This window comes from Falco cherrug, chromosome 1 (genome assembly GCF_023634085.1).
Source record: "Falco cherrug isolate bFalChe1 chromosome 1, bFalChe1.pri, whole genome shotgun sequence".
Lineage (NCBI taxonomy): Eukaryota > Metazoa > Chordata > Aves > Falconiformes > Falconidae > Falco > Falco cherrug.
This window is the reverse complement of record NC_073697.1, coordinates 99462740-99474825: the sequence shown is the minus strand read 5'-3', so window position 1 is coordinate 99474825 and position 12086 is coordinate 99462740. Positions and strand designations below refer to the sequence as shown.

The following is a 12086-nucleotide window of genomic DNA, read 5'->3' as shown; positions in this document are numbered from 1 at the left end:
GAAAAAATATATTTAAAAAAAAAAACCAACAAAGGACTGATAGCAATTTAAATACTCACTGTCACAACTGGCCGTCGAAAACACATGCAAAGAAAATGAAAAGGAAAAACAAAGTGTTATTAGATACAATCGTTTTTGAGAAGTCTCACATCTAATGATTGCTTCACAGCATAAGAAAAATTCAAAATTACTCTAAGAGCATTTGTGTGTGTCAAGTCAGCAGAGTTCAGCAAACTCTGACTTGCTTGCCTTAGCCTCAGAAGTTCATTATAAGATACTTCAAATACTGAACAGAAACACAAAAGACATAGGGCCTACTCTTAGAACTTACTTCAATACTTAGAATTGAAAGTATTAAAACAAAGCAGTCACCTTATTCTAATGGACCATGAAGAGCTTTCAAACAGGCTCTGTTCTAGACCTTAAGAGAATCATTTCTCCCAAACCGTGTAAGACCATCCCTTGACTGAACACTGACAGCAAAACACACAGCAGGAGACCTACTTGTTCTACAGTAGGGATATGCGTTCCAAGCCTTCTCATGGAACACCAGGGAGCCTTCTGGAGCAATCATCCTTACAAAACCAGGAACTTTACTGTGAAAAACAAACATTGACAATGTTTTCAAAATTTCTGCCAGCTGAAGTTCCTCACTGATTTCTTCCACTCTAGTAAGAAAGGCACATTCTACCTAAGCACTTTAAAGGCAATGATGTACAAGTTATCCACAGGTAAACATGCAGGAACTCCAACATTGTTACTGATCACAAAATAATAAAGAAAAAAAATGGGGAAGGTAATAATAAGATAATGCAGAGTGACCTAGAAATATTTTTGGAAAAAAACTACAACAACAATGAAAGCTGTGCTTTCTTTTCTCTTCAAGAACAGCAAAGATAATTGTAGAGGGAGAGCACTGCATCAGGGATCCTGACTCCAAACTCTCTAGCAAAACTGGAGGCTGATCAGTGAGCAAGCTGTAACTTGGCTGGCCCACAACACAGATGGAAGGCCATTCAGCTATTCCAGCCACGCCTGAAGAGGAAAACTGCAGCTCACCATGAGCAGCAGAATTACCAGCTCTGGAACTGCCCTGTAGTCCAACAGAGGGCTTGTGACAGTTGCCCAAACCTGGATGCTTGGAAAAAAAGTAACAAAACCCGATACAAAGAAAATTTGGTATTACCTAGGAGAGTATTTGAGACTGGTGCCTTTAAGTCAGCAAGAAGTGTGTAAGGAACAGCCAGAGTTCAATCTGTGTAAGTGTTCCATCCTCAGTTTTCCTCCAAGGATGGTGAGTGAGTTCCTGTCCTTTTTTCTTTTAGATTTAAGGAAAAAAAGCCTACTGATGATTCCTTTTTTACGTTGCAGGAACCTTAAGTCCCACCCATCTGGGACTTTTTCTAGAATAACCAAACACAATTCTTACAGCTCTTCCACACCAGTCACGCTGCCCACACTTCTCTCTACCCTCCAGTTCATGCACATCTGAAAGTCCCATGCCCAAAGCCAACCAAAAGGAATTACGATTCATACCTTGTGTGCAGCAATCCCACACAACACCGCCCTGCAGTGAGCTCGCCTTCCTGTTTACTTTCACAGAGCTGAGACACTAAACACTCAGATGCTTTGGAACAGTACTGCTGTACAGTATTTTTTTCCCACGTCATCGTTGTGCCTCCCCCAGGGGAAGCCAACCGTAACTGTATTCAGTTCTTCAACTTTTAATTTAGATCTTTTTTCCCCCATTTATAAACATCTGGAACACTAATCCTCACAACTTGACAACATATTACAAACCCTAATGACATGGCTACCTTTACAGTACTGCAGCCCCCTGGAGTAACATCCACTGTTAATCCCTACATGTTCAGACCCCAGGTTGGTCAGATTTCCAAATAACCCTGGTTTTACCTGCTCTGAAACGCAGGTAACTTCTGAAAATATTCTTTAACTTACTCATTCTCTCTGAGAAAAAACTACCCTACCACACCACAAGACTTTGTGTGATTCCTTACAGAGTGTTTTTAAGGAGCAGTCAGGCCATAAGAACTCTTTCTTAAATACCAGATCATATAAAAACATTCTTCCTTTATAACACAGTAACCACTCATTTTCTCTATCCTTCTATATCAACATTCCTGTCCTTCAGGCTACCCTACAAAGCATCCGTGATACTAACCCATTATTTTGGCGATATACTAAGAATTCAAATTATTCCTACTTAGAGATGCATTTGTCTATTAACAAATGGGACATTTTGCACGGTTCTCTATTACTCTATCCCACATATTTAAAATCCACTGTATTTCACATTTTCCCACTCACCAGAACATTCATGCACAATTCAGCAAATTACAGAATGTAGAAAAATACAAGTACCCCCGAACAGTAAAGAATGGAAGGCTGCCCTCACTTTTACACATTTCTCACTCAACATCAGGTGACCATGATACATATCAGTTTTTCTCACCTCTTTAAGTGATAGATTTTGTGAGTATATTGTCCCTTCTCGCCATCCTTTTCATAAGGCTCATTTTTTAAGACTTGAATTCCTTCACCACCTCCTGTTTCATTTTTGCTAGCTTCTGCCACAGAATAAAGTTGCCCAACTTGATACTGAAAAATTAAGAGAAGTAAAATTTCTGTATTAAAGTTAGCCAAAACTTTTAATGTATAAAAAAATTAGCTCTTTCCAGTGAAAATTAGGTGTACAAACAAAATTATCAGGAAAGTAAAATACACCATGTAAAAAATACTTAGTAAAGTATGACAAGCTACTGGCAAAATTTATACATAGCTCACAAGTACCAGGTCTATAATCGGTTTGTTTCACATTAATGCAACACTTTGGTACAGCATAGCAAATATGCTGTTATTAATCTTTCCCACCCTAAAAGCAAAGTATATATGTTGTTCTTAATTGTATAAGAGAAATATGATTTTTAGTTTACAGATTTTGAAATGACTGATTTCCAGCACTCAGCCCCCCCAGATTCATACTTTTAACTAGATACTGCTCTCACAGGACCCATAAAATACACACTGTAGGGGAAAAAGTGTAACACTTTCACGATAGAATGTCTGAACATATTTCTGAGGGACAATCATTTAAACATATCTCAGTGCCACTTAAATTGCAGGCTTCAGATCTTGGAAGGCGATTCCTACCAGTGCCTTTAGGAAAAGGCTTGGAGTCACTCAGTGCCTTGATCAGCTGAAAAATTCTGCTGCCGTGCAGAATTGCACAAGTAAAGGTTCTCTGCCGGCAGGCATGTGCCTCCTTTGAAATTCACTGATCTACAAGAGGTTAACTCTGCTCACTGGTGGCTTACACATCTGGTAACTTACCTGCGCAGCCTGGTGGGTGTACAGCACAGGAACCACTTGGATCCAGGCTAGTCAGATTTAAATAAGACACTAACATCCTCCCACCCATCACCCCGAAAAAAAAAGCAGGTAGGATGAGGACATACCTCTTGCACTGAGCAAGGTAAAACCACTCGGCTGAAAGAAGAAAAGAGCAAATTCAACAAAATGAGTAATTATACTTCATCTGCAAGTAACAGACAAACTGTAACAAAGACATTCAAGAAGGAAGTGCCAAAATTCCAGTTTTCGTTTTAGAAATGCTCTGTGACAGTAAGGCTGCATGGATATAATGCAACAAACCCAAGTAAAAACCAACAATAGATACATTACAAAAGGAAAAGAAAAAAAAAAAAAAAGAGGGTTAAGAATGTTAGAACCTGCACAGAAGAGCCAGGAAATCTAGGATCTGCTTCCAGCTCTGCCATAACTTTGTATTGTGCTGAATTTGTTTAAACTTTGAGGTGTGAGCTTTTTTCACATGTTACACAGTAAGAAGTCCCATCTATACAATTTAAAAAGGCAAATGCATAGGCCCTCAGAGCCTACGAATTATTTTTGGCAATTACAGCTGTTATGCATTGTTTAAAAACCAACCACAGCTCATACCCCATGTAGGTGGCAGAAGCAAGTGCATTCTAGGCAAACTGTTTCGCTGTACAGTTAAAAGCAGCGTCAGGGACACAGAAGTTGATTTTTCACAGCAACAGTACGCTGCACAGACAGTATTTTCCAGTTTCACCTTACATTATAAAATGGACAGAGACGATGTAAATCACTATTATTGCAAAGCAACATCACAGAACATTGTTCCTAGTGCTTTTAAGTGATGTTACCTCCCTTAGTGACAACCTTATAGCCATTAAGATTCAATTGCAACATAATCATCCCAAAAGCATGAATATAAATTAAGCCTGCCCACTGTTCTAGAGAGGAAGAAAGTTACAGTTAGCTGATTCAACTATTGCTACCTGCTACTGTGTCTGCACTTTGTGAACAGTGAGTTTGATATGCTTTTGTTTAGGTACTGCTGTGAAAATGACTTCAGCAGCTAAAGTGCTCTGCTCAACCCCCACCCCCGGCAGAAAACGCCGCAACCTTGACAAGATAGAAATTATCATCCCTGCGGGTCAAACTCAGTCTTGCAATTTCCAAGTAACTTCTTCTTTATCCCTGACTGGACAAAGATTTTTCTATTTTAGCCTACTATGTGCCTCACTGAAACAATTTTATTTAAACTGTGAAACCTTCAGAGAGAAACTGAGAAAAACATAATCAGCCTCAAATGCTGGCAAGTGTCTGGCTGAAAGCAGAGCTTGCATCCAAACACAGAACGGCCAAATGGCAATCAAAATAAAATTCCCACAAGAAGCCCTAGTGTATCTTATTTTACCTGACAGAAAAGTCCTTAAACTATTTTTAAAGCTGGCTATCAAGACCAATACAGACAGAAGACAGCTGTCTTGGCACCAGCAGATGCTGACTCAATACCTAGACAGGACACATATGTGGCTTGCAAGACAGTACAGGAGATTTTTGGGCAACTTCAGTTTAGTCTTCAACATGACAATACGTAAAATAGGGGTATAATTAGGAAAACAGCAAACGTACAAGGGAAAGCAAGGGATTAAAGGGAAGAATTTGTAAGGAACAGGTTTTTTTGAACTTAAGAACGATGACACATTGTGATAATTCAAAAGAGCTGAGTAGCAAAGGAATCTGATGAGACCTTACCTTACAAATAAACACACAACCCACCGTTATCTTGCAGGAAATGCAAGACAGACAGACAGCTTCTCCTGTGAGGGCTGGTGTAAGCTTTTGCTAAAACGCAGGATGAGCGGGACACCTGGATCTCACACCACGCTGCCAGCTACAGCCCTGGTACCTCAGTGCTGCCCATTCGCACCTACTCTCCTGAAGTTTAGGTAAATCTTTGAAGTGTCTTTGGAAGCCCGTTTGGAACCTAACACACACATTTGCTACTATCCATCATTTTGAACATACACATCATCTTTACTGCTACAGCAGACACTACATATTACTAGACTTTGAGGTAATTTAAAGCCAAAGGGGTGGGAGGGAGGAAGGAACCAGTCGATGGCTGGCTGGCAGAAGACCTTAGGGGAAGATCTACCAAACGTGGAGCTCCCAGCACGACCAGGACAGATAACTGCAGCATGCTGCAGGGCCGTCACCACTGCCACTCCAGCTCCTTCCCAAGCGGAATGAGGTTCCAGCCCGACAGCTCTCCAGACACAGCTCTGCCTGCGGCGCCTGCTGGGACACGTCGGCACGGCCGGCTCAGCAGAGCCTCAGCCGCGAAGGGACGAGTCCGGGATTCATCGCGCGGGGACACGGCCCGTCCGCCCCGGGCAGTACCGCCTCGCCGGGGACCGCACACTCGGGGGCCTGTAAAGCCGAACGGACCCTCGCTCGGTGCCCTGCGGCGACCGCGGCCTGAAGCCCGGGGGGAAGCGGTGCGTGGGCGCACGGCGGGGCAGGGAAACATACAGCGGCCCCGCGCCCCGGCCGGCAGCGCTCCCGGCCCCGCCGCCCCCCGAGCCCCACGGCGGCCCGGCCCGATGGGTGCGGCCCCGCCGGGCCGCCAGACACTCGGCGCCCCCCAGGGCGCCGCCCGGCAGGAGGAGCGGCCGAGGCGGCGGGCCAGGCGCTGCCGGGCCCCGCGCAGCGGAACCCAGGGAGGCCCAGCGGGGCGCGGGCCGGAGCGGGCCCTGCCCCACCCAGCGGCGGCCGGGCCCAGCGGGGAGAGCCGCGGAGGGCTCCCGCCGCGCCGTGCCCCACCGTACAGCACCGGGCCGTGCCCCGGGGCCACCCCCCCCGCCACCGGCCCCGACTCACAATTCCTTGATCAGCACCATCTTCCCCTCGCAGGCCCACACTGCGCACGCGCCACCGGCACCGCCTGCCCATGCTGCACCGCGCGCTTCCGGGGAAGTCCCCGCCCCCGCAGGCCGCCGCGCCCAATCCCGCCGCGCCGTGCGGCCCCGCTCCTGACCCCAGCGCACCCTGGGCAAGGCGCGCGTGCGCCGGCCGTCACCAATCCGAGGGCGCGCAGCTCCCGCGAGCGCCCCACCTCACGCGTAGGCAGCCAATCGGAGTGCGCTGCCAGGCTGGCTCGCTCCCGGCGCCGCCCGCGTCTCGCGTGCTGGCGCGGTGACGTCACCGGCGGGCGCTCCCCGCCGTGAGGCAGGGCCGGGGCCCCGCGGCGCCGTGAGGCGGGGCCGGTCGGAGGGTCCTGGCCGGGAGCAGCCGCCCCCGATCGCCCGGACCGGGGCATTTCCGGCTGCCGGTGTCCGGGCTGCAGCGGCTTACCGGGCAGCACCCCTCCTGCTCTTGGCCTCTGGCGGCCCCGGAAAAACCGCAGCCGGTAATCAGAGCCCCGCTTGGGTCCCGCCTACTGACCGTGGCGAGCCGCACCCGCGGGGCGGCCGGCGCGCACGGCCCGGCCCGGCTCGCCGCCGCCTGCCGTAGGCCGGGCAGGGAGCGGGGCTGCGCGGGCGCCTCCCGAAGGTGCGCGGCGGCCGGAGCCAGCTCCCGGCCCGGGGGAACGGCCCGGCCGCGGGGGGCAACCCGGGGTGTGTATCGATGTCATTCCTCCCGCAGCCAGGGTCCCGGGGGGGCCTGTCCGCGCCCCCGGCGCCGTGCGCGCCCCCGCCTGCGCAGCCGGCCCGGGCACCTCTGCTGGACTCGCCGCCGGACCGCGCTGTGCTTTTTGCCTTTTTTTTTAAATTTTTTTGGGGAGGGGGGAAGCTAGAATGTCTTTCCGCGGTGTGTTGCAGGCAGAGTCCTTTCCTGGTGGATTGCTGTGGCCTTACCTCGGGGCTGCCCCCCTTTTGCCGCAGAAATGGAAACACGGTAAATCAGACACAGAGTTGCTAATGCCGCCACAAAGGGAGAGACGCTCTCACAGATGTAAAGGCTGTAACACAAGGACCCGCGATCGCTGCGTCCAATGCTGCCCTCTTGTGAGATAATTTATTTTATCCTGTATCACATTCAGAGGTAACACCACCACCAGAAGTTAAGCGACACGCTGACATACATAAGACGAGACAGCCGTTGCTGGGCTCAGACCCACCTGCACCCTCTGGTCCCACAGACCTGCTGGTGATATGAGACCATCAACTTTCATCAAAAGTGAAAAAACGAAAGCAGCTTCTAAGGCTCAGAGGCACTGAAAGCTGGCTGAAATAGCCTCAAGGGCAGAATACCCAGTGAAGTTCCTTGAGCCTGTAAAGAACCTGAAACTCGAGTCCTTGAGGAGAGAAACTGCCTTCATATCTCAGGGGGGTGCTGGTGCCCAGTCCCTCCACACCAGGCAGTGGACACCACTCAATTTACGAGTGTGTGTGGCAGGAGATGAGTTTTACTGAGGTACCTCACTGGGAGGCAGAGGGGTGGGACATGCTTTCACTGTACAGTGAAAAAGCGTCGACTCCCTTCTCATCCAACACATTTCTATTAACACAACAATCAAACAACAGAGCGGGGGCAAGAGAAATGGGGGGAGGGGGGGCAGGGCAGAGCAAACTAACTAAACTTTTACTCTAGGCATTTAATCCAAAAAGGAAAATATGCTGAGTTTCCTTGAGTCCAAATAAGGATTTCTCTAGTAGCAACAAATCTTTACGCAGGAGTCTCTCATGTACTGTGGAGACATGCAGCATTGAATTCCACAGCAAAAAACTGAAAATGAAGGTGCAGCTTAGAGACCTGGAATGAGGAAGGAATTATAACAATTGGTTCCAACTTGGCTGTTCAGAGCTCAAGCACAGCAGAACTAAGAGAATCCAAGACCGTATCTTGCAGTGACCTTATCCCTGGAATGAGGACCCAGCCCTGTTAATGCTTAAAGCTGCTGATAAACCACTGGGATATACCTGGCTCTTCCACACAGGGCGCATGAAGGACAACACATGTCAGCTTCTCCCAGGTTGCTTCTGGATGTTGTATTTGGCTTTATCGTTGTTTCTATGGTGATTAAAGTTTATCCTGTGGCAAAATGATGCTCCAAGAACAAAGCAGCCGGGTAATGACATTTCCATTTTGGGGTGCTCAAAAATCATAATTCAGGTACAACTATAGGATTTACTTAAAATAATGTACTGTAAATACATTTATTTGCTTTCCAGTTTCTGAGTGTTAGTTTTCGTTTTTTTCCAGATTTTTCTTCACAGCTATGCAGACTAGCCACTTCTGCTTTACTCTGAAACGTTCACAAGAGTGTAAGACATGGTAAACTGGAAAGAAAAAAAACCCCACAACGTTTCAAGATCTGACAAAGGCGAGGGTAAAACTCTGCAGTTTGGCACTGCAGAAAGATGATGATTCCTCCTCAAAAAATGGGAATATGTCTGGCTGTGGAACAGTTCACAGCATTTACACTTGCAGAGATCTTCATTGTGAATAATGCCACCCTATTGCTGACAAGAGAAAGGTGTCGTTTTAAATAGATGTTTGTGTCAGCTGTCAACCCATAAGAAGCTTACCTGCACAATTTTTATTTATGAGTAGCTACTGCATTTTAATTCTTCTGTGTAGTAACTCTTGATGTCCAAAACTGGCTAAAACAGTTTTTGCAGCTTGTTGAATTGTGGTCTCCTGTTTGGGTGTCAGTCTCCACACAATGCCCGTGCTCCCGTGCTTTTGAATTGCATCCTCTTCCCCAGAAGTGGCTACAGACCCCACTTCCAGGCTCACTCTTGCCTACCCGTTCCCTTGAGAAGCAGTCTTCCCCACGCCCCATTTGACAGTAGCTAAAACTAATACATTTACGTATCAACTCCACTAAAGGAGAGCAGAAATTCACGGATAGGAAAAATAAATGCTGCCAAACAACGCTCCCACAGATAAATGGCTTTAAAGAAAATCCTCAATAGGCTCTGCCTTAGAAAACATATTTTCATTCAAGTCTCTTGCGACGTGAAAGACTGATGCTATGGAAACGGCTGCTCACACTTATGCCTGCACTGGCTTAGTCTACAAGGCAAAGAAATTACAAAGGGCTGTGCCAGGGCACAGTGGTGGGGCTTTAAGTGTCTGCTTCCCAAAGTTCTCAAGCATTCACTATTTTCCTTTACTTAGTTTTTCAAAATCCTGGCCGAGTACAGTCCCCTGCTGCTGCTCCTTCCCCATATGGACAACATTTGTCTTTTGTTTACTCAGCCAGCTGCAATGTGTGCTCTCCCCAAAACCCTTACTCCCTTTGTTTATATCTAGATTATACCACACACGATAGTCTCATCGGAGTAGCTGCATCCTGCCGAGTCCAGAGCCCGTGTACAGACAAACCAATTCAGACCAGCCCATACAGTTCCACCATGGTCTCCACTTGTGGAAGGGATGCTACCCCAGTGAGCTTTCCTCACGGGAGTCCTCCAGCCTAGCCTTGCTCTGCGTGGGGAGCTAACGCTGCCCGTGTGGCTGCACATCAGCGGCTCCTGGCTTTTGTCAGAGGCTCAGCCTGCTGAGACATCCTGCTGCTTGAACACAGGTTTGCATGCACATGAAGTGGCATGGTGGCCTTAAAACACGAGGCCACCATTTCAGGAACTCTGCAAGGGGATATGCTGGAGGCATAGAGGGCCATGCTCCGTCCCACCACGTCCCTGGGCAGGTCCGTGCTATCCCTAACTTTGTGTAGAGTCATTAGGAGACTGCTCTAGGTCTGCGTGTGATGTCTAAGGCACCTTGGGACCATGCCTGCCTCTGAGGTTCCTTTGACCCTCTCCTGGTCTCCAGCACTGTGCTGTAGCACGGGCTTTGCTCTTGCTCCCACACCTTCCCACCGCTGGCAGCAGGACATCAGCAGCAGCCGGCCAGTGGGGTAAGAAGGCAGAAGCCGCAGCACTGTGCCACCAGTGCCAGAGGTGTCACTGGTTCTCTGAGACAAACTACTCCCTTCCTTCGAGTTCCCAGGCCCTTATTCCTCCTCCTGTGAGAGAAGAGGGATTTGTAACCATGGCAAACTTTTCCATATAATGAACTGAAAATGGGAATGTGTTTTTTAGTATTTGAATACCCTCTCTTTTATGCTAAAAGATCACAGTTGTGCACTTTAGCAGACAGGTTGTATTGCTGTGTGATTTAAGAACAGCAGAGGAGGTCAGTATACCCCAGCTCTGACACGTCCAAGGCTGCCAGCTCCTTTGCAGAATGGGTGCCCACATGCCTAACCCCAAGAGTTGGCTGTTTTCCGCTTACACCTCATAGTATCTTTTTAGGTATACCTGCATATTTTGGTCACGTGTGGGAGCAGCAAGGCATGTGTTCCTTCACCAGCTCACTCTCAGCCCCAAAGAACAGGAAGTCTGAGGACTGTGCAAGAGCAGAGATGTTTGTGATGGATACTTCCCAGGACTGCTGCCAGCCACTGGAAAACCAACATCCCTCTCCAAGGGCTTCTCAGAGGAGGATACGGGAGAGACCTAAGGAGAACGCAATTCCCCTGCGCACTTCTCGTTTGTACAAGTGGCAGCTGCTGCAGTTCCCTGTGTAACAGCTTACTTGGGAGTCCACTGAAATACCAGCCACAGACATTTACCAATAAAACCACATGCAAATGATGTCATCATGTAATAGAAGGCGGCTGGTACTTTTTTCTGACAGGGATAAACATTTAAGTTCTTCTCTTTGGAAAGTACATTAAAAAAACAATGAGAAAGCAAGGCTGTATGGGAAAAGTAATATGACAGAACTAGAGCTGGAGTGTTTGAGAGAATTGGAGAGAAGTCCACGACCATTCTCAGTAAGAAGCAAGGGCTGCCTGCGCGCTGAGATCACCAGGGCTGCAGGAAAGGGCACACACAGGTTTATGCTACTGGTCGCGTACATCAACGCACAGTATGAACGTGCGTATCAACACTCACAGAATGCTCCAGCCTGTACCTGACACAAATTTGCTTATTAAGTATTTGATACACAAATGTTCAAGGTCAGGCTTTAAGACACACACACACATATCCCCCTCATTTTTGCAGTGCTGAACTGACTTCATCCCACACTTGCTGTTCTAGAAGCATCTCTCTGAAAGGAAAAGGACTTTCTTGCATCCTTGCGATACAGTGGCAGTACCTTAATAACAAGGACAGAAGCCAAGGCACCCACACCAGCTGCCTGCCGATTCACACCGCACATGTCACCAGGCTGCAGGTAACTGTAAGGGCATGGCCAAGCCGCGGCAGCCACCTGTCAGACCTTTGCTGGGGGGGCTGCACCATCCACGCCTTCACACACAGAACTAGCTACTTCAGATGCACACCAGGGAGACTGCAGTGATTTACGTGGTTCAGATCACCTCATTCTCAGCAGATCGAGGATCTGGAGGCTGGAGACTGTAGGCCAGTAAGAGCCTGCTGCACCATGACTGAGGACCTGGTTTGTGTCTTCTGTCAGCATGGCCAGAGGCTGCACTTACGCAACCGGGGATGGGACTGGTGTCAACGGACACATCCAAGACCATAAAAAAGCTCAAATTCTGTTTAGTTTCATCTGGTCACCAACACTTTCCCTAAGCACAAGGGCACCTTTCACATGGGGGAAGAAGGAAGATTTAAGTCAGCAAGTTCCAGCTGGCATCGGTATGGGAAAATAGATCGTACCTGCGGCGCTCGGTTCTTCCACAGTGGAGGGATGGGGCTGGGCGATCCCTGAAGCTCCTTCCAACCCTGCATGTCCTTTTGCTGCTGACTACA

General features: G+C 48.2%; 1 protein-coding gene across 2 annotated transcripts in view; it reads right to left on the bottom strand.

Moving 5' to 3' along the window:
* The window catches only part of PITPNB (phosphatidylinositol transfer protein beta), a 35900-nt gene extending 29543 nt beyond the window's left edge, over positions 1–6357 (bottom strand). For both annotated transcript variants that reach the window (XM_055711426.1, XM_055711432.1), the window contains exons 1-5: positions 6232–6357; positions 3477–3507; positions 2474–2619; positions 505–596; positions 60–67 (exon numbers count right to left, since the gene is read on the bottom strand). In XM_055711426.1, the coding sequence (XP_055567401.1) occupies positions 60–67; positions 505–596; positions 2474–2619; positions 3477–3507; positions 6232–6251 (297 nt within the window). In that variant the 5' untranslated portion in view covers positions 6252–6357. The remainder of the gene's footprint in view (positions 1–59; positions 68–504; positions 597–2473; positions 2620–3476; positions 3508–6231) is intronic.
* Between the last annotated feature and the right edge of the window lie 5729 nt (positions 6358–12086).